Source organism: Syngnathus acus, chromosome 5, assembly GCF_901709675.1.
Source record: "Syngnathus acus chromosome 5, fSynAcu1.2, whole genome shotgun sequence".
Lineage (NCBI taxonomy): Eukaryota > Metazoa > Chordata > Actinopteri > Syngnathiformes > Syngnathidae > Syngnathus > Syngnathus acus.
In genome coordinates, this window is record NC_051091.1 from 3,601,166 (window position 1) to 3,623,148 (window position 21,983).

Below are 21,983 nucleotides of genomic sequence, written 5' to 3' on the forward strand. Positions count from 1 at the left end.
TATACATTTATTTATATTTTTATTATTATTCTTTATTTTTTTTATTTATGTTGGTTCAGTTTGATCTTTGGCTAAATCATTCTTGTTGTGTTTTCTTTTGGGTTTTTTTTCCACTGTTGTGTAAATCAATGCGGTCCAAATCTCGCATTAGGCTCCCAGAGAAATGTTTGCCAAAAAGTCTCTCGTGTCATTAAACACCAGTTCTACTCCGAGTTAAACAGTAACCCTTTATGTATCCCTCTGAGATGGTTCCCCGCTTTAGATGAAAGGCCGCACGCAGCAAAAATGGCGGCGACCGCAGCAAACAATACACGCCTGTCACGTTTGCATCCGTTCCCGTCGAGATTTATTTTCCCTTCCACATTTAAGCGTTTGGAAATTCTGCTGCAAGATGTAAGCTCGCTGGGCTTTATTGAAGCCATTTTCACTTCCCACTTTGTTTTATTTCCCAGTCTAACGTTGCGTCAGATCAGGGAATACTTTTCAATTCACTTCATTGGGAGCCTACTACTTAATATACCAACGGCCTCCCGAGCAAAGAAGGCAACAACAAGACGGGTTCGGATACACCGTGCAGCGCCGGTGTGAACTTCCTTCTCCGCCTGGGGCAGATTCTCACTGTAATTCTTTCCCTGGGAAAGTGAAGGATATAAAGATCGATGAGAAGGTTGGAGCCGCGCAAGCCCACCCCTGTGCGCCGACCTTTTGTGCCATCGCTCATTCCCTGTATTTTCCTTCCTTCTCCAAATCCCGAGTCATCCTCTCATGCCCACCGGTAATTATGGCGGCTCCTCAGCTCCACCGGCAGAAAGAGCTGTTTACATTGGGCCACTTGCCTCTGGCTCCATTATCCCTGGTGAGCAGACCGACAGTCATCAGAATGCAACCCACTTCGACCAGATGCCCTCGAGGACGAGCTGCCCCAGACCCCCCCCCTCCGGCCGGGTCATGCGCTCCGCCCAAAACCTCCACTAGACTTTGTTGTAGTATCCACACGCTGGCTACGGTTTGAATTTCCCAGGCAGAAGCCAAGGGAGCCAGCCCCGTTGTGTAAAGTGAGCTGCAGTACTACTGAGTATACAATTTCTCTTTGTCATTGTTGCAAAAAAGGAGCAACGTTTGGTCACACACTGGCCGACAACCAATCTGTTGTTGGTGAGCAAATGATGTGTTTGGGGTTGCATGAGGCCCCACGTGTTTTTCGGCCTTTGGAACCAGGTGCATCCTGTCCACACATACACGACTTGCACTTGCACTTTCCCTTCAAGCAGTCCAATACGAACCTTGAACCGTTGTTACCACTGCACGAGCAACCTTTTAACATCCTTGTGTTCGTCCGTGTGTTTTCCACCGCCCACTCTTTGCTTTTTTTTAGCAAAAGAAAGTGCAGAGTTCATCGTAACACATGAACGTCTTCTGTAGTCAGGTGTGGCCTTGTGCTCTTGAAAGCATGCAGGCTTATTTTGAATGCAATTTTCACTTGGCAATAAGAGACCCCGACTACATTTCACATTCAGGTGCAAAATCGCTGAAGCTGCAGTCATAAGATTATCTGGCAGCTACTCAAAAAAAAAAAAAAGAGTTTACGGGTTTTAGTTCCAACTGTGGTAGTTCTGTAAAGTATTTCTATGCTTCTTAAACTATGGATATGATACAGCGTAAGAATGGTCTGGTAAAATAGCACGAGTCAGTGTTCAAGAACTGCCAGCTGCTCGCAGGCTGGCTTTTCATTTTTGTGCTCAGCAGGTCTCCTCTCCAGCGAGGCCCGGACCTCACCACCACCCGGAAAATACTTGGCCGGAGGGATGGGGCAACCCCTAGTGGCCCAAGCATGCACATACAGTCTCTTCTATAAAAATAATAATAATCATGACCTTGTAGGAGTTTATATGCTTTCTAAATTTTTAGCTTGAAGTAATATTCGTTTATTTTAGTAGCTGACTCGCTTTTGTTCACCGGCCAAAGGCTTGAGTCGTACGGATGCCATAGAAACATTTACCAAACACGTACTTATTTATTGCCTTTCTGAAGGTTTCATTTGATTCAAATGGAAATGCCAGAAATGTATTTGTGCTGTGGAAAAAGCTTACCGTTGTATCCTGTGGAAAAAAATCACTCGCACACATGCAGGTAAAGACGTTCATGTGATTCAGTGATGGATCACATGAAAAATTCTCATCTCCTGCTTAAAACATGACTCATCAGAAGGGTCTGTGCTAATATGAAGTGACCTGACAGAGACATGTGAGTGCATTCTCACTTGATTGCCTGAACAATGCACGGCACTTGCTTGGCAGGCTGTTCACGCGTGTATGCCCCCCGCCCCCCTCCCCACACTGTCTCCATGACGATGGTTGCAGTTGATGTGGTGTTTACCTGGTCAGCCCAGTCTGACGCCAAGATTGTCTGTCTGCTGATAAGAGCATAACTGACTGTGAGGAGACAGGAATTCAAGGTTAATATCGTCTGGCCTTATTTTACTTACGCTTTAGGCGACTCCGGTCCTCCTGCATGTTTTCTATGTCTTAATCGGTGCAGTGTTCCCAACTAAATATTCTCACCCAGTTTGAGTTGTAGGTCGTTTTTGGAAGGGCCTATTTTGCCACATGCTCATTCTGCCATTTTTGTTTTTTAAGGACTTTGACATTTTGTGGAGAGCAAAGGTTCAGCCAGTTCGGTTCACTCAATAGAACCTCCTGTGGAAACAAGCTGTGAATGATTATGTATGGACCCAGGCCGGTAACTGTAACTCATTTTCGAGTTGGCCTGCATTCCGTAACGTATATGTACTTGTTTGTGACACACTGCAGAACAGGTTCACATCTTTTCTTCACCACGTTCCTTTGGTTCTGTTGAATGTCGAAATGTACAACTTGGCAAATAAGAGGTCCCTCGGAGAAAACTGTGGAAACAGAAGAGAAATTCCACTAAAAGCGATTTAGGGTGCAAGATTAGGATAACTGCAACTTTTTGAAGAGCACAAGAATAGCAGCAGCCCAAGTAGAGTGGACACTAATGCTTTTTCAGTCGCCCGCCTATCATTAGTGTTTTTGTTACCCTGAGCAGAAGGGCCAAGAGACACCGAGACGCTTGTTAAAGGGGGAAAGTGATGATCTGAATGTGCTGATTACAGACATTTGAGTTGAGCAGCAGTATGTTTTGGATGCCCCCCACTCCCCCAGGGCACGGACACTCTTAAACTGCGTCATGCTAGACTGGAGCCATGGTCCCAATTCCCTAAGCTCCTTCACCTACTTTTTTCCCCCTTGTCTTTTCTTCCAGTGCAAACTGAGCCAGCTGGGCTCCTGGAAGTGAACACACACATGCACACACAGGAGGAATGATAATAAAATGCCAGAAGACGTAGAAATTGGGTGGGCGGTGTCAAAGCCACATTGAGATTGATGTACCGCTGTAGAATCTAGCATGTAAACACCATTGTGCTCCCTCCTCCCCTAAAGGGCCCAACACTGGGATTGTCGTCTGTCAATAACCCCATTCCATTGTGCTGACCAGTTTTTTTTTTCCCTTATTGAGTGGCCTTTTATTCCCGTCTTCATTTTACTTACTTCAAATTGGAAGAAACCCTTCCCAGCTCAGCATCACTTTGATTAACATCTCCAGTAGGTGGCGATATGAGCCAACACATGCTCACAATGCACTCAACTTAATCAGATCAATGTCCCACAAGGACTAACATGTGCCACAATTCTGTTAGTAAAACGATGTATTAAAACCTTTTTACTCAAAAAAAAAAGGCAAGGCAAGGCAGCTTTATTTATATAGCGCATTTCATACACAAGGCAACGCAATGTGCTTTACATGAAAAGGATTAAAAAACAAAGAACATAGAGCGTAAAAAAGGGAAAAAATACAGAATATAATGCATACAAAATCAATCATAAAAAATTGTTGAAAAGTATTAAAAAACAAAGAACATAGGGCAAAAAAAGGGAAAAAATACAGAATACAATGCATACAAAATCAAGACTAAAAAATAGTTAAAAAGAATTAAACAAAAAAAACCTAAGAATTATTTATAAAAAAAATAAGAATATCAAGAATGCTTGTGATCAAACGTGAGATTGACATAAGATTAAAAAATGCTTAAATGAAGTCAAACATTTACTATATAAATTCTACATTGCTATTCCTCATGCATCTTTTTGGAATGGAGGCGTTTATCTCTGGTCATTGCTGTCATCCTCAAATAATGACCTCATTGTCCGTGAATAAAGTGTCGCAGCGCTCAAGTGTGTGGGTCTAAGTCATGTCACCTCTCTGTAGTAAGTAGTCATCTCTTTGAGGAATTGTTTTCTCCGTTTGTTTCCCTATTTGTTGCCCATTGTGAGCGAGCGTGCATACCACAGTTTGTTTGTGTTTTGTCTAAATGCCTTTGAAGGTGGAGTCAACAATAGAATTCCCAGTGCCGCTGGTATTATTTGAATAGGGTAGTTTGGGACAGATTTGTGATGTAATCGGGGGTTAATCTCTGCTCTGGTGCTTGCTAATCAGGCACTGGGGGCGGGCAGCATGTGTGTGTGTGTCAACCTCACTCAATAACATATTTTCACACACAATGACAAAATCCTCATATTAGTAGTACTGCAGCTGCCTCCAGTGCGCGTTTCAGCCGTAATCTTGTTACCAGAGTGCATTCAGTGAAAGGGAAATAATCGTATAGAGAGCAGTATTAGAACACACTAGATGGAGTCATAACATTCCCGGTCCGGCTCAGGTTGCATAACAGGACTGTGTGAAGTTGAGCCATCTTGGACCAGGCTGCCAACTAAAATGGTTTTGGGCTCAGCAGACAGTGATGATCCACTTTACACCCTCAAACCTAGGAGGAAAGGCCTATTTGTGGTGGGGATTATTTGAAATGATTCATGTTCAAAGTCAAAACATCTTATCACAAGTTGTGTTCCTTCTTGTTTGCTGCGTGCACTCTCGTAGTTAAGTGAGAAAAAAAAAACGGAGAGCAGCACATCAGCTCTGGAAGGTGGCCCCCACTAATATGTTGCCATAGTGACGTTCAGGAATAGGTTGGGTTTCCTTGACGACAAGGGTACGGTACTGTACACTTTTCAGCATTGGTTGCTCTCTCCTTGCATGCTGTATTTCTGAGAGTCATTCCACTCGACAACTCGGGCGGGCACACATTAGGGTTCACAGTGACGCTCTTTTAACTTTGCTGTCATTTGTTGGCCTCAGTCTGTTTGTTCTGTTGTCTGGAATCGTTTTGTCCAATTGGCAGCTGGCCACGACTGGCACATTGGCTAATTCCTCCTTACCTCTACTCTCAGAGGTAAAAAGAAAATATATGTTTGATAAATTACGATATGCTGGCTTGGAACTAATTTGATGTGGTGGCTGTGGCTGGTGTGTTTTCCAAGGCACACGGTGAGAGATTGTTCTGGGCTTGACTGCCGTGTGGTCAATGACCTCTCACCTCGCTTGCTTTTCGAGGCATCCCGCCAGTGCTCAGACAGCCGGGCCAGCTATGACACAGACACAGCTTGATTGACACAATGTGTGTGTACCCCCCCCCGCCATCCCCGTCACTCATCTGTCCCACAACAATGCTGGATTGTTGCGGCCGATGGATCAGAGCGCCTCGTCGTTATTGAGTTGCAACACGTGTTGGGCGGCTGCACTCTCTTGACTAATTGAAAATGCAGGATTAAAGGGAGGCAGGAATGTGCACCGGTGAACATGACTCCTTCTGACATGAGCAACAGTCGGATGGATCCTGTGGAAGATGATAGCCATTATAAGAATGGAAACAATTCTGAGAGCAAATATTTGAGATGATTGAAATAAATGTAAGAGCATTTTAGAGCAGTCCACACGACCGGAAGATTTCTGCTTGCTTCTACGAGTCACTGCAGTGTTCATCAGGCGTGAAATCTCATGGCTCAAGTCCTAAATTCAAATGATTGTTTTATCACCTCAAAGACTCTTTATTAAGAGGAACAAATGACATCCTGTTAATTGTGGTTGGGCTCATCCTGGGGCTTTTCTGTCTTCATCTTTATCCGTCTAATCTGAAGTAAAAGAGCACTGATCACGATGTTTAGGCTTTCCTAAGAGGCGGTTAAGGTGAGTAATTGTTTCTTTCAGAGAGCGTCTGACCTCCTGAATGCTTTCTCTGTGCTCATTACTTTCCCTGATGATCTTAATCCCCTGTCTGAAGTCGGGCCCGTCACATGCACCAAAGGATCGGAGAGGTCACAGATCAAACCATCCCCCCCCCGCTCACCCCTAAAATCACGGCCTCCTCTACATCTCTCGCTTCTATGCCTTCTTTTCCTCGTGCCTTGTGATTACAAAGCACCCCTTCGTCAACGCTCCCTTGTGTTCTTGTTTTGTTTTTCTCCTGTAGCGTTCTGCGGTTTCTCTTCTTGAGCTGGCCACGTACAAGCGCTTCCTTACCGTAACCATGACGATTATCAATTAACTATGATCTCAAATTTGACATCTTCTGGATCATGACATCTCTTTTTCGATCTGCTTACTGTCTCAGCAGGAGAAAAAATAACGACGGAAAATCCGTCACCCATTAGACCTCCGAGGTCGCCGCCTTGGTCTGATAAGGAGATTTACTGAGTCGTCCAAACGTCTGCTAGCGTTTCTCGCACTTTAATTAAATTCTTGCGGCAGACTAAAGATTGGCATGAGTGTAAAAATTCTTCACAAGAGGTAGCTCTCATTAATCACGATTGCTTTTCAGCAGTTAAACCGAGACGTTTGACGAGTGTTAACCATAAAATCCATCATTGTTCTTCAGTGACCTCACTAGACCAGAACCGTTCCATTGGTCAAAACATTCCTGTTTAGGAAGAAGGCGTTCGAAATTGATGTGCTCGTGGCGCTTGCGTGCCTTATTCAAGGGCACCTTGGCAGGAGTCAGAACCAGAATCTCTCCGACAACTAGCTGCCATTTATTTTATCTGCAGCCGGACTGCAACTGTGACCCTCCGGTTCCAAAGGCAGCCTTAATGTGCCTTTGAAATATATTTATGTACGTGCGCATCCCGTAGACTACCTGTGTCGATAATATCTATTTTTTTAATGTCCTGCTTGATTATTCTTCTGACACGCACACAAATTACCTTTTGTGGGAATGTCACGGCATTTGGATAATAGGCTGTAAATATTGTTTATAGGACTTGTTCATCATTCACATGTGACCTGTTGTTTTATAGTCACAAAGGTTAGTTGGATATTTTACTAGCTCCATTATCATATTCAGCCATTGTTATTATTATTAGCTGTGAATACACAACTGAACACAAACACGTAGGATGGTGTTGATATATTTCAGAGCAGACACATGAGAATTACTGAGCTTGTCTCGGTCCATCCAAACATTCGCCCGTGAAGCAGTCTTCTCATTGCATGCTTTCACTTGGATTAGATATTGGCTCATTTAATCACTCAGCAACCCTCTTTTTTTTCTTTTTTTTTTTGCAAACTTGATTGACTACTCTTTGGAAATGTGGTAAATCTGCCCACTAGTTAGTGGCAGAAGCGTGGGGGTCATACGGCAAAAACATGATGTCACTTCTGAGGTATAATGGTTGTGTAAAACGGTCAACAAAAAGCTAGTCATTGTCAATGCACATTTATGTTTTTGACGGCCTTGGAGCTAATCGCTCTTCAGTGAATACAGTACACGGACATAATGGTTGTGTCATTATCGCTTCTTTTAGCGTTCAATGAAGTTGTTGCGGTAGCTGTCGTTGCGACTGCGAGCACAAAGCTGACAGCTGTCTGATGAATTATGCACAGCTCAGTGTTTCAGAGAATACACACACGCCTACACACACCCACTTGAGAAGAACTGCATTATTTCACTACTTCATAGATTTAGTTTAGTAGTGTGTTCGTGTTTTCTGCAGTATATCCTGTGCCAATGCCTGATCTTATTCTCTCTCCTGGCATTTCCATTAGAGGGCTCGTGAGCATCTCTTTTCCCGTCATATCCTCTTCAGATTAGAAGGCTCATGGGTTTATCCCCCTGCCAAGTGGAAGGTAACTAAAATATGACCTAAATCGAATTCGGAGGATGTCACCTAATCTATTTTTTTTATGACATTACCTTCCATGTTCACAGAGCAAAGCTGTTTGCTTTTAATTAGACAAAGCTGGCCAGTATCACGTTCGGACAGTCTTGTAACCGTGAGCGAAATGATTGCAATTTTACGGCATTACAATATTCAGCTCTAAAATGTGTCACTCTGAGATGTTTGTGTTACTTTGGCTGAAGTGGTGTCTCAAAGAAAAAAAGGGGGCAACCGATCTTGACTTTCTGCAGTTTTGAAACGGTGACTGTATAGAACCATGGTTTATCTTAAAACCGGTAACTATCAGGTTAGTCATGAGCTGTGTTCTTGTTTAGATTTGTATTTGGTTTTGCATCAGATTGTTTCATTTTCATCTGGTTCTTGGCCTGGGCTGCAAATCGGGTCCACCTTTGCTCGTAAAGCCGCTCCCACGTCTTCCAATCAGCTCCCTCGGCCACTTTACTTCCCCAAGTGTGCCTTGTTGTCTCGTCAGTTGGCTTGTATTTAGGTCCCTGCCTCCTTTCAGTCTGTTTGACCAGTTGCTTCTGTGTGTCGTTCTAGTCAGTTGTCCCCATGTTGATGGAAGTTTCGTCTCAATGCTTGTCTGTTTGTTATTTTATTTATTTGTGTTGAAAATTTGGGAGAGTTTAGTTTGTTGGTGTTGTTTCTGTTCCATAATCAATTCCACAAAAACGAAATAATTCAAACGTGCAAAATATGTTCATAAGATTTCCACTTGCGGATGAAGTCTAACTTGTTTGCCATTTAGTCTACTTTCAGCTACTAAATGGTCAAAATGCCAAACTGCCAAATGTGATAAATGAGTCTTGCACCTCCACAGAAATCAAGATATAGCAGTTTTTACGCCGAGCACCTTACGTCTACGAAAATAGATCCGTAGTCATTATGAATTTTTAATATGGAGCCAGTTTTCCTTTTTCTTTCACTTTATCAGTTTCTGATCATCCTGCTGTCTGGACAGTGTATTAAGTATAGGGTGGAACTGAAGAGACCTAATTCCGTCTTTTTTTTATCAGTCACAGCCATCGGTGTCCTATGTCTACCACCTCATCCCCTTCTGCGTACTTTTTCACCACATCCTGTAAAGTCCACAATGAAAAAAAAACCGCTTATCGTGATTGCGGATGTTTAAGTTCAGCAACGTGGAGCTATTGGATATTTCCACAAGGCCGACAGAATTACTGAGGTCAGGTTATGCAAATTCCACAGATGTGCAGTTATTAATCTTGTGCTTTGTGGACAAAGATTTATTTATTTGTGACCCCCCCCTCTGCACTCACCTTTGGTAAAATGTGAGGCAAACGACCGCTTGGCTCACTGGTGTTTGAATTTGTCATGAAGTAAATATTTATTGGTTTTGTACTATGACTGACTACTCAGTTATTGTTGTATGCAGTGCCTGTATAACAAATCCAATCTTAATCCGAAACCATTTAAGCCTGAGCATATGCTGGCATGCATAAAATGTAGCAATAACACTCATTTATCTTGTTCTATTTAATCCAATCACCGGTGCCAGTTTAGCACAATAAAAAGCATATTGTTCGTTTAATTAAAAAGCAAATGAAAGGTGGTTAAAATTGGTATCTGAAAATACAGATAAATGTGTGAGGTGACTATCACCGTCTAAAGCTATTAATTAGAGTGATGTTTTTTTTTTTACCTGCAAACTCAAACATCGATGAGGTTAAAATATGTATTAAAAAAAAATCCATCCCATTTATCATATCCACATTTATCAACACTGATTCTTAATAAAAGACGAGATTTCCAACCAAGACCAAGTGTTGTGAAATCATACAAAGATGAGCGCCACCTGATCCCACAGTCAAAGCAAAGCCATGGCTACTAAACCAGGCCCTGTGGGACACTGACCCAAGAGCCAACATGACTTTGAATGATCCGGATCAAATGCTCTGGAGAACCACAACACCGTAGAAAACTTTTAATGCGCTCAAGTGTAAAGTGTTAATGTTTCGGATAACTCCCCATGCTACGTTTTTTCCTTTATTATTGTTTGGTCTCTCCTACTGAGATAAAAATCCTCTTTGATACTGAGTCTGCGTCTAGACCAGTAATGAATAAAACCTGCCGTGAATGAGCAGCAGCATGTTTGTTTAACCTGCGCAGCCATCCACACAGCATGGACCAAAAAGGTCTTGTCACCGGAGAAATCTGTAAATAGACGAAGCAGTCTCCGAATGAAATGTCTGAACACAATAAAGGACAGTGTGGACTTAATTCACCCGCCGTTTGTTCTTGAAAAGATCCTCGCTTGACTTTCTTTGTCCGTCCTGTTTTGCTGCAGATTACTCTTTAATATGCACATTTTTGTGCAGCTGTAGCGTAACACCCTTAGCGCACTTGTTCATATCAGAGCGTTGTCTCCGTTCCAAATGGGATCATCTCAGTGTGAAAGAAAGATTAGTAGGACGAGAGCGCCAGCTATGACTCTCCGCTGATCCCAGCCCCGGGCGCAACAGTACCACTAATGTGAGCATAGAATTCCTTTTCATGGTGCACTGGATGAAAGTTTTAGCCGTGCACCCGCACAAGCGAGTCCTCCACTAATTAAGAATGATTGCAAAATTCACACCGATACCTTATAGTTTGCCCTTGGCAACTTTTTGTCGGTCCTAAGTGAATTATTGTAAGATTTCTGTCCAAAAAAATACAAGTGTTTTATTTTCCCATCCCTACAAGTCTATTCTTGCAATTGATTGGCTAAAGAAGAAATTAAAACCATCCATCCTGTATGATTGTCGGGATATTATCAACATGACCAAAATCTTCACATCCCCATCCATTGCTATGAATTCAAACATGATTAGGAATCGCTGCGGTTGTCTCTACTGCACATTTATCTCTGGTTGGCAAAATAGCACCGTGGGGAAACCGCAGGACCGATGCCAGGGCTGGCTTATGCAGCCAGACGAGTCGTCCCCACTCACGGAGTCGGACAGTGTGTCACAACACATTGGATGCTCCACTGGGTGAAGTTTGTCTGGAGAGCTCCAACAGCAATATTTATCTGATTTATTTGGTTCCCCTGGCTTTGGATTCATGTTGATAGAAAATGCACAGAGAATGGATTGTTTGTTTTTGATGGATTACTGTGGTAGAATCCACAATCCACCGTGTGGGCCTATTTTATTTTCCGAGAAAACACTAACAGGGAAGAGGTCCATACATGTTCTCTAACCCATTGGCAGACTTATGAACTGTATGCTGAGAAAGCACAATGGCTTCAAGATCAAATACAAAAACTCCTATTATAAAAAGGTACATTTTTGCGTCATAATAAGAGGATTTAAAACAATACTTGTAATGTTGTGAGTTTGTGGTTGGAGTCCAACAGTGTTGTGACACTTTGCTGAACATTGTTGTTTTTTAAACATTGTTGTTGTTGTATTTCATTAAAAAGGAGAAAATAAAAACTGGAATTAAATACACATCCCTGGTTAGATTATGATCTTAGAAATACATTTCAGCATTATTTAGTACAGTTGTGCAACTACAATAAACTAAGTCTATAATTTCTCAAAGCTAAGTAATATTTTTGTGTGAAGGCAGAATTCCTCTCTTGTATTGAATCTTTTAAAACTGGTGGATTTTCAGTCATAAAAAATGCCATCGCTAATATTTGTCAGTGTCAAACATATCTGTTGCAAAAGTGGTCATGTCATGATATATGTTAAACCCTCATCACACAAATTAGACGGCCATCCGCTTAAATGATTGGACACGAGCCCCAAGCCGTAAGTTAGCCTTCGTCATGAATCTACAATGAGCGACTGTTGAATAAACATGAGGAGGCGTATATAGCCCAACGCTGGCTCCGGCCACGGGTAGTTCAGCAGAGGGCTGAGAGGGAGCATGTGAGGTGAGGTGAGGGGAGGGGGAGTGTGTGAGAGACAGAGGGGTGAGACGGCCACAAGCTGGGAGACTACAGCCTTGTCAGTCAAACAGAGAGGGAATCATTCCAAAAGGAGGAGGAAGACATCTCCACTGCCCGAGCGGCCGCAGGGGGAGCCTGCACGGTGTGAGCTCCTCCACCATGGGATGCAGTCTCTGCACCCTGCAGAAGCCGGAGGAACATTATAAACTCCTCTATGAAGTCTGCCAGGTACTGTAACCGAGCTTATTCAGTGAGAGCTTGAAAGGTTCGCACAAGTTGCTTCTTTGCACTTTTGTTTTGACACCAGCCCGAAGCAGTAACTTGTTAAACGGGTCGCAAAAATCAAGTGGAGTTGCTGTCGCAGCTGAGCAGCCTGAACTCTGGCTCCAGGGGTCACTGTGAGGTGGCGTGCTTTGCTTAAAGGGAGAGGATGATGAAGAGGTGACAGCTTTCTCAATGTGTCCGCTAGTGTGCACCCACCTCCTCATTGTCACTCCACTGCTGAGTCGGTGTGTTCTGCCTTTAACCCCGGGTTGACTTTTACTAAAGTTTATATTCAACACCAGGCTGCTTGTTTTTTATTTTTGCCTGCAACTAAAATGAAACAGAAAGCTTGTCGGTGTATTTTTTAACAAAGTCCCTGAACACAAGCTTTAACATATGTCCTCCAACTGTCATTTATTTATAATGTTGACATAAATTCTAAGTTTTGGGTAAGCGAGGGCATGACTTTAATGTGTCCTAAAAGTATCTTTGACCTTGTTGCCTAAGCAACGGCTAGCATATCGCTGATGTCGCTCGTTGCTGAAAGCAAAGTGCTTATTTTTGTGTACACGGGGACTCCAGTCCAAATATTATCAAGCTCTATTAAATAGTGCTCACAGCGTTCAAGGGAACTGTTTTCCCTTTTCATAATGACCATAAAAACTCCGAGCCTTATCGCGCAGCGGGGCTCCTTTTTAAACTTGACCCTTCTGGCAGCAGGGAAGCCCTCTGTTCTCTCTTCAAAGCACAAGGTAAGTGCCATGTGGAGATGTAAGTTTACCCGCTTTGTCAGGGACTTTCCGGTGCAGGTCTTAGAAACTCAGTCTGACAGTCCAAGTGATCTTAATTTATCCAAAAGCACCCTGTCATGGCTGTGGCGCCGTGCCGAGGACCCCGGAGCTTAATTAGAGCCCTCGGTACAAGATGTCTATTGAGGTTCTGATCCACCCTTAAGTGAGTCCGACGATTGTTTGTCTGCTAAGTCCTTTGCTTTCTTCTCAAATCTACGCAGCCAACTCCCATGCTCCCCATTTTTAACCAGAAACGATTGATCTGCCTCCTATTTGCGGCTTCCCAGGTGCCAGTGCCTAATTATCTGCATTTCTGAGTGAAAGTCGACAAAGATGTCTTACCAAGAAGCCACTTTGCCAGATGATCTCAGTGTGACTTCTTTTTGCTTGGCAAACGTCTCAGTTTGTACAAGTCACGGTCGACCATCTGCCTGGCTGCCCCGCCACCAGACAGCACTGCCATCAAAGCGGCTACCAAAACACACACGACTCTGTAATGAGGCTTGACACCAACGGTGTCGAGTGACAAAGACGGGATCGTAAGCCTCGACGCTGCGCTTCTGAAGCCTGACATGGTGGGCTTTTAATAACAGCTCACATCAGCCCCGTTGTGCCGTCGCATCTGTTAAACGCTGGAGCAGGTGGCTGTTGCCACAGGGGACTGCTCATGGGATTGCATAGACTCGGTTTGTCCAACGCAAATGATATCAAGAATTACAGTCCCAACAGATACATAGAACAACATCAATCTATATCTTGTGCAAGAGCTTTTCACTTCAATAGTATGACAAGACTTGACGAGTTTTTATTCTTCTTTCGTCACAGGAGCTGGAATTGTTTAGAGTTAGGGGTATGCTGTTCACATTTAAAACCAGATCATTTCTTGAAGCACAGATTAGGAAGATCCTCATCTGTTTATTGTGATACGAATTTACTACGACCGCTTGGAATCATTACCTCGGTCAAATCGGATCTAATTAGTGCCATTCAGAAAACCTCAGGTTTCCATAGAAACTTGTTTAGGATACACACCTTGACATACCCGTACATATACTTTGGTGCATTCCACTGAGATATACACTCTTTGTGTAAGAGAGAAATACATGTCTGGATCTTTCCGGGCCAGTCGAACGGCGTGACGCTCGTATCAGCGACCCCCGTTGACAATTAGTTTTCGTTGCGTGGTGTTAAATTTCATCTCGCCGCAGTTTACCGTGCTGGGCCAACCCATCAGACTCCCACCTCGTCGACAAATGGTATTCTGTAACCCGCCCAACACGCTGGGGTTTACAAGTGTGCTAGATGGATACCAGTCTGGTGAAAAGAGGTTGATGTTTGTCACCCAGCGCCTTCAACAGTGAATTCCCCAAACCACAGCTGTGTGGATTCCTCACTGACCACAAGCAAAACAGACGTGATTTAGAACTAATTAGTATTCCTTTAAGTAATGCTTTTCTCTTGTCATTAAATGGATTTAACAGAGACCTCTCTCAGAGGATGCACCGGGGCTTGTCGAAGTCAGTTCTGCATGACAGTCACGGTTCGTTATGTCAACACGGACAATGACTCAAGTTCATCCGCTAAGGCAAATTGGACCCGGGATTAACAGAAGGGCAATCAGTGAAACAAAACATTTGACTTTGCATGTTTTTGTTGTAAAAGGGGATTCTCAAGATGTTCAACTGAGATCCCCCGAGTGACGAAGTGTTGTGTGTTTTTTCCCAGTGTGCCGCAAAGGGCCACTCGGTGTCAGAGGTGAGAGTGGTGAATAGAGGCTGTGGGGACCCCCTCCACAGCTGGGAGGAGACTTCCCCCAATGGGGAGCACTGGAGCAGAATGCTCTGGGCTTAACAGAAGAAGGGGGCTAAAGGCTTTGTCTCTGGTTCACTGCTTTCAAGTCGCCCCGGGATTCCTGGCAACCAGGTTGACTGCTGGAAACGACACGCAGCATGAAGAAAACACAAAGAAGCTTGTATTTCTCAGCTGATGTGCAACACCGTGGCTCGCTGTGGGGCGCAAATGACTATTGCAAATATTGTCTGATTTGGGGATAGGTAGTTTATGTATCGCAAAACGACAGCTGTATATTTTTGCATGTTTGTTACGTTTGTGTTCAGTGATATGAAAAGTCACTCAATTGCACATTAAAAATGTTAGCGATGTTTTGACGTTGAGGAATTAGACGTTTAAGTCTGTGTGAGATGATCCAATTATCCTTGAAACTCGGGATTAACATTAATCCGTGTTGCTTGTTGGTTGGCACATATCCTCTCCCTGATTACTTGTGTTATATTCCTCATTCCTCTTAAGGCTTAAACATGCACAAAAGCAAAGGGGTTTGTGTTTGCCCTTCACAGAAAAATAAATATTCTGTTATTATTCCAGAAATGTTTCATCCTCATAAAGTGACATGCAAGAGATAGTGAACGTTTATGGCAGATTTATGGACCTTGAAGATTTATGGTAAACCAATTGACCTGCAGCACCACATCCTTTTGCTCAAAAGTAACCAAACTCTAAGGACGTTTGTTGGGTATTTGACACGAATACAAGTTTGCAATTTGTTGCTATCAGATTTTGAGGGTCTGTGCGCACTTTGGTAGCACACACGTTTTATGGCCCCGATATTGATTGTTGAAGAGTCAGTGGTATACATTGCCAGTCAACCTAGATGGTCTTCAGCTTCCCCGTGAACATAAGCAAGATACGTGTTGAAGATGGATGAATGATTTCTTGTGCTACTTTAATGGGGATTTTGATTTCCTGTCCTCACCTCTCTCTTCTCAGGTCAATGGCAGAGACGTCTCGAAAGTGACCCATGACCAAGCAGTGGAGGCTTTCCGTACAGCCAAGGATCCCATTATGGTCCAAGTTTTGCGCCGGGCCCCTCTGCCCAAACTGGTCTCTTCCCCCACCGCTGACAACCACCTGTCAGATATCAGCACCCAGACTGAAATCACCCTTCAACACATTATGCCGCTTGCCAATTTGCCAGCAACTTCACCGCCCGGGACTGTGCTCCAAGGGTACCTCCTTACTGAGGAGTAAGCATAGACCAACTAATAATTCATCTTTGGAATGTTTATTTGCTCTGCGTACTTTGATTGGTGTACACGGTGTGTAGCTCGCTAACTTCATGATTTCCGTCTATTTTGGATCGAAATGATCTCGCAGCTTTGCTTTTAAATAATGAATGGTATTTCACTACATCTTCATCATCCACATTCTTTCTGTATTTTGGCCAGAGAAATAACGGCCGCGTTATGTTTAGGAGGAGGGAAATTGCTCCGACACAGATAAACCTTTCACGCCTGCAGTCAATTGGGAGCATGACACCTCATTGCAATTCCGTGATCACACTAGATGTGTTTTACGCTTGCGTACCTGTCGCAGGAGCCGGCAACTCCCACAGGGCACACAGGCAAATTAAACCGAGAGTTGCTAGTGGATATTTGCATATTGCCTTTGTTTTTTTTTCTGTGTCTGCCATTTAAACTTAGAGAGTGTGGCTGAATTTAACTCTCGTGGGCAGAAGCCATCCGCCAGAATTAATACATTTCATTTCTTTAATTGATATCCTCAAATTAATCATAGAGCATGTTAATTTGGCTTCTGGGTAGCACTTCAGTTCAAAATTTCTCTAGGGTATGTAGATAAAGTTCATTTTACTTTTCAAGTATTCCTGTTTTAAATGTGTCCTTCATTCTGACTTATCAGGCGTCCTTCTGGCCATGAGTACTTTGACCCCAATGAGTTCCTGGATGGGATTAATCACGACATAGAACGTGAAGAGTTAGAATATGAGGTAAGTTAGAATTACTTTTCCTCTCTTTTGAATGCATAATGTCCATAATGTAATGAGCGACTGGTCTTACAACAGTTTAGGGGGTTGAACCTTCACAAATGTGTGTCCTTCCCCGGATAACAAAGCTACCGTATTTTCCGCACTATAAGGCGCACCTAAAAACCTCCAATTTTCTCAAAAACCGACAGTGCGCCTTATAATCCGTTGCGCCTTATATATGGACCAATATTGAGCCACTACAGCAGGCGTGTCCAAATATATGGATTTATATATGGACGAAGTTTTAAAATGGGCCATTCATTGAAGGTGCGCCTTATAATCCGGTGCGCCTTATATATGGACAACGTTTTAAAATGGGCCATTCATTGAAGGTGCGCTTTATAATCCAGTGCGCCTTATAGTGCGGAAAATACAGTACAAACTGTACCTGTAACAATTAGAATACCAATGTTGAAGCGACGCTACATCTGCCTGCTGGTCACTACATTATTTCTCATTCTGTCAGGGCCTCTTAGAAATGAAAAAGCTCCCCAGCAGCTGCCTAGTGATTGATACGTTATTCCTCAGTGATTTCATTTCAGATTCGACCGCCATTCTAAACAAGCGTCAAAACAAATGATTTATTCATCCCCCAAAAAATGAATGTGTCTATGTAGATATTTGACACAAAGATGTGCTGTATGTGTCTCAACAGGAGGTGGATCTATACAGAGCCAACATTCAAGACAAGCTAGGCTTGACCATCTGTTACAGGACTGACGATGAAGATGAAGCTGGGATCTACATTAGTGAGGTACACTTGGATTATTCTAAATGGTTGTTTGTCAATATGGGCCCAGCGATTGTGAGGTATATGTTTTTCATGTGTTCTTTAGATTGATCCAAACAGCATTGCCGCTCAAGATGGCAGAATTCGAGAAGGTGACAAAATCGTCCAGGTGAGAGCTCACGTTCTAGGCTTATTCGTGTTTGGCATCTCTGACAGATGCTTTGAATTGAAAAGAGTTTAAGATCAGGGGATGCTTTGAGAATAATTGTCAATTTGTTTGTCTATGTGAAGCCCTTTGAGACTGTTTGTGATTTAGGGCTATATAAATAAACTTGACTTGACTTCTTTCCCTGAAGATCAATGGCATCGACATCCAAAACCGTGAAGATGCAGTCGTGCTTCTGACCAGTGAAGGCAACCAGAATATATCTCTATTAGTTGCCAGACCACAGATCCAGGTATTAAGGATCATTAGAGATGCTATATGCAACGTTTTGGTCTTTGAAGACCATTTAGTCGATTTCTGAACCAAAGTTGTGCATCTGATGAATGTTTACATTTGGTAACGTCTCCCTACTTTGATTCAGCTGGATGAGGGCTGGCTGGATGACGACAGGAATGACTTCCTGGATGAGCTCCACATGGACATGCTGGAGCAGCAGCACCATCAGGCCATGCAGTTCACTGCCAGCATGCTGCAGCAGGTGCTTCTGTCACACACACAGACTTAAGTGTGGAGATCGATTAATCAGCAATATGATCTATACCCATTTTTTACTTTGCTGGAGCCAACCAGAACTAAATGGTGCAGATGTTCAACTTTCAACTGACATAGGTGTGTTTTTTGCAGAAGAAGCATGAGGAAGATGGCGGCACCACTGACACAGCCACACTTCTCTCCAATCACCACGAAAAGGACAGCGGAGTCGGCCGTACCGACGAGAGCACACGCAACGATGAGAGTTCCGAGCAGGAGAACATGGCTGACGACCACACAACAGCATCCAACACTCTGAGCAGCTGCAGGAAGCTCGCCTACAGCCAGGACACCCTTGGCAGCGCCGACCTGCCTTTCAGCGGCGAGTCGTTCATCTCAGCAGACTACGCCGACACCGACTTTCTCGGTATCCCCGCGGATGAATGCGAGCGCTTCCGAGAACTCCTAGAGCTCAAGTGCCAAATGAGGAATGGAGGAATCCAGGGCGTGTATAGCCAAGGTGGCGGGGCAGAAGGCCAAGACCAAGAGGTGGTGGACAAAGAGCTGGAGCTACTCAATGAGGAGCTGCGTAACATCGAGCTAGAGTGCCTTAATATCGTCCGTGCCCACAAGATGCAGCAGCTTCGGGAGCAGTGTCGCGAATCCTGGATGCTCCACAACAGCGGCTTCCGGAACTACAACACGAGCATAGACGCACGGCGCCATGAGCTCTCGGACATTACGGAGATGCCGGAGAAATCTGACAAAGACAGCTCCAGTGCCTACAATACCGGCGAGAGCTGCCGCAGCACCCCTCTTACGTTGGAGTTGTCGCCAGACAACTCTCTGCGTCGTGGGCCCGAGAACCAAGCTGGGCCGTCGAGCTCCAACGGTAGCGCGCCCGAATCTCCCGCCGCCCCTCTCCAAGAGGTCTGTAGCCCCGGCAGGAGCAAAGCCCTTTCCAAGGATCCGGATTCCTTACAGGTAGAAAGCAAGGAGAGGAAAGTAGGAGAGGCCAGCAAACCGGCGAGGAGCTTTGCTCAGCCACGTTCTCTTTACAAGCACGCACACATCCCCGCCCACGCCCAGCACTACCAGAGCTACATGCAGCTGATCCAGCAGAAATCCGCCGTCGAGTACGCCCAAAGTCAGATGAGCCTGGTCAGTATGTGTCGAGACGCGGGTGACCCGGGCAACAAGATGGAGTGGAAGGTCAAGGTGCGTAGCGACGGTAGCCGCTACATCACCAAGCGGCCCATTCGGGACAAGCTGCTGCGGGAGCGCGCCCTGCGCATCCACGAGGAGCGCAGTGGTATGACCACGGACGACGACGCCATCAGCGAGTTGAAGATGGGCCGCTACTGGAGCAAGGAAGAGAGGAAGCAACACGCCGTCCGTTCCAAGGAGCAGAGGCAACGTCGCGAGTTCATGAAGCAAAGCCGAGCTGATTGCCTGAAGGAGCAGGTTGCCCCGGAGGACAAGAAGGAGCCCAACATTATCGAACTGAGCAACAAAAAGATGATGAAAAAGAGAAATAAGAAAATATTTGACAACTGGATGACCATCCAGGAACTGCTGACCCACGGTACCAAATCACCAGACGGCACCAAAGTTTACACCTCGCTCTTGTCCGTGACCACAGTCTAAGTTGTGCAGAGGGGGGTGAAATGGGACTAATGGGACAGCGCTTCCCGTTTCGGTCCATGTGGCAAGTTGTTGTAAATAGCAGAAAAGACTTTTGTGGAGAGTTTCCACGGCATTGCTTCAATGATTGGACTATATTTGGTTGTGGGCTGGACTAACTTTAATACCTTTTCTACCATTGTGCTTGCTCTTTTGAATAATCTCGGAAGCATACTTTTTATCGAAAGCACAACATGTGCCATTCATAAACAGCCAGCATTTACACAATTTTACAATATGTTTTTGTTCTTACTATACTGTATAACCTTTATCAGTGTTCTTCTGCTTTGCATAGTCTTCTTTTCTGGAACCAAGTGCTTGTTTTTCCTGCAAAGTATAAAATCCTTTTTAAAAGGTCTTTTGTAAATAAATGTTGGCAGAAAATGTCAAAGTTTTAAATATAATACGTTCTTATAATGGTGCTGATTTTCCAAAGTTATGACCATCAGTGACATCTGTTACATATTGTAGAGATCATCATAATATTTGTATGTGCCTATGTTTAGAAAAAGGCATTTCATATATTATTGACTTTTTGTTTGTGTTTAAGCACACGTAATAGTCGCTTTTGCTTTTTTAGGCCTTTAGCTACTAAAGTCAATAACAGCTTGATAAATTCTTAGTTAGCCACAAAATTTGACATCCTGTAAAATGACAGAAATAAATTATTGTTTTATATATGATGATGAGCACGCTTGGTTGGAATTCTTTGCTGGAGTTGAGTAGAATTAAACACACAATGGACCGCTTGCAACATACACTACCGTTCAAAAGTTTGGGGTCACAAAATTGTTTGGGTGACCCCAAACTTTTGAACGGTAGTGTAAATATTATTATAATAAAATATTATGAATTAAATATTATAAATTATATCTTATATTTGTATAAGATTATAAAAAATCTATGAATATAAGTATACATATATATTATAAGATTTTTTACACAGAAGATTATATATATAATCTATAAATAATTATCTAAATAAATATATACACTACCGTTCAAAAGTTTGGGGTCACCCAAACAATTTTGTGACCCCAAACTTTTGAACGGTAGTGTACATGTAACGACTGGCCTGTGCTAAAATACAATTTTCACGTCTTAGAATTCCACAAACTAGACACTACTGTGTTTATTTGTAGTTATATTAAAAAGCACATCCAGAAGGTTTTTTATTACCATCGCAGCATTGCCTCCTCCTGTGTTGAATTTGTAATGAGGTCATGACTTAAGCTCGACTCTTTTATCACGATGACCGACCTTCCCTCGCCGAACGCTCTGCACCGTTTCCTATCTGTTGCAGCCTTCTGCACATTTAGTTTCGACCAGTTAAGAGCTTGGCACACAAAGTTCACATTGTTGAAGCTCGATATCACCCCCCTGGTCAGAACAAGCCAGAAGTAATGAACAACTTCACAGCACGTCGAAATATTTCTACCTGTATTATTTGTTTTATTTATTCTCGTATATCAACTTCTGTTTGACATGCCTCTTTAAAAGTCAGCATCAGAACTCATCCATTAACAGATAAGAGAGTGGATCATCATCTGCTGCTGCAGCTGACTGGAATGTTATTTCACCAAGGAGATTGAAGGCATCATTAATTCATTGTACATGGGTAGACTTGACACACTGCTTTTTTTTTATTAATGAACACTCAACGACTTGATAAAACACTAGTTTTGCACATTGGTCCAAATGGAAACCAAGTAGATTTTTATGTTCCTATTTGTGATCTGAGACACTGTATTTTGGCTCTGACAGGGCCAAATACTCTGTGTTGCTCTCTGGTGTGGCCAAACAATCCATTATGATCATCATAAAGCATCTAAGGAGCCCACCTCCACCAGCTGCACAATGCTCATATACAATATTAGCACACGTACACTCAGTTGGGGTAATTGCACCTTTATTAGTCTCGTGTTCACACTCTTTACAACCTGGTGCAAAGACCAGATCATAACTCTGATAATGGCCTCTAAAAGC

At 43.5% G+C, this 21,983-nt stretch overlaps 1 protein-coding gene across 3 annotated transcripts in view; it reads left to right on the plus strand.

Moving 5' to 3' along the window:
• The window catches only part of pdzrn3b (PDZ domain containing RING finger 3b), a 47,278-nt gene extending 26,598 nt beyond the window's left edge, over positions 1–20,680 (plus strand). For 2 of the 3 annotated variants that reach the window (XM_037251389.1, XM_037251390.1), the window contains 7 exons: positions 15,831–16,087; positions 16,761–16,848; positions 17,543–17,641; positions 17,724–17,786; positions 17,974–18,075; positions 18,205–18,321; positions 18,468–20,680. In XM_037251389.1, coding sequence (XP_037107284.1) covers positions 15,831–16,087; positions 16,761–16,848; positions 17,543–17,641; positions 17,724–17,786; positions 17,974–18,075; positions 18,205–18,321; positions 18,468–19,961 — 2,220 coding nt within the window. In that variant the 3' untranslated portion in view covers positions 19,962–20,680. Of the gene's footprint in view, positions 1–11,739; positions 12,217–15,830; positions 16,088–16,760; positions 16,849–17,542; positions 17,642–17,723; positions 17,787–17,973; positions 18,076–18,204; positions 18,322–18,467 lie in introns of those variants that run through there. The other variant, XM_037251391.1, reaches the window with a different exon arrangement.
• The last annotated feature ends 1,303 nt before the right edge of the window (positions 20,681–21,983 follow it).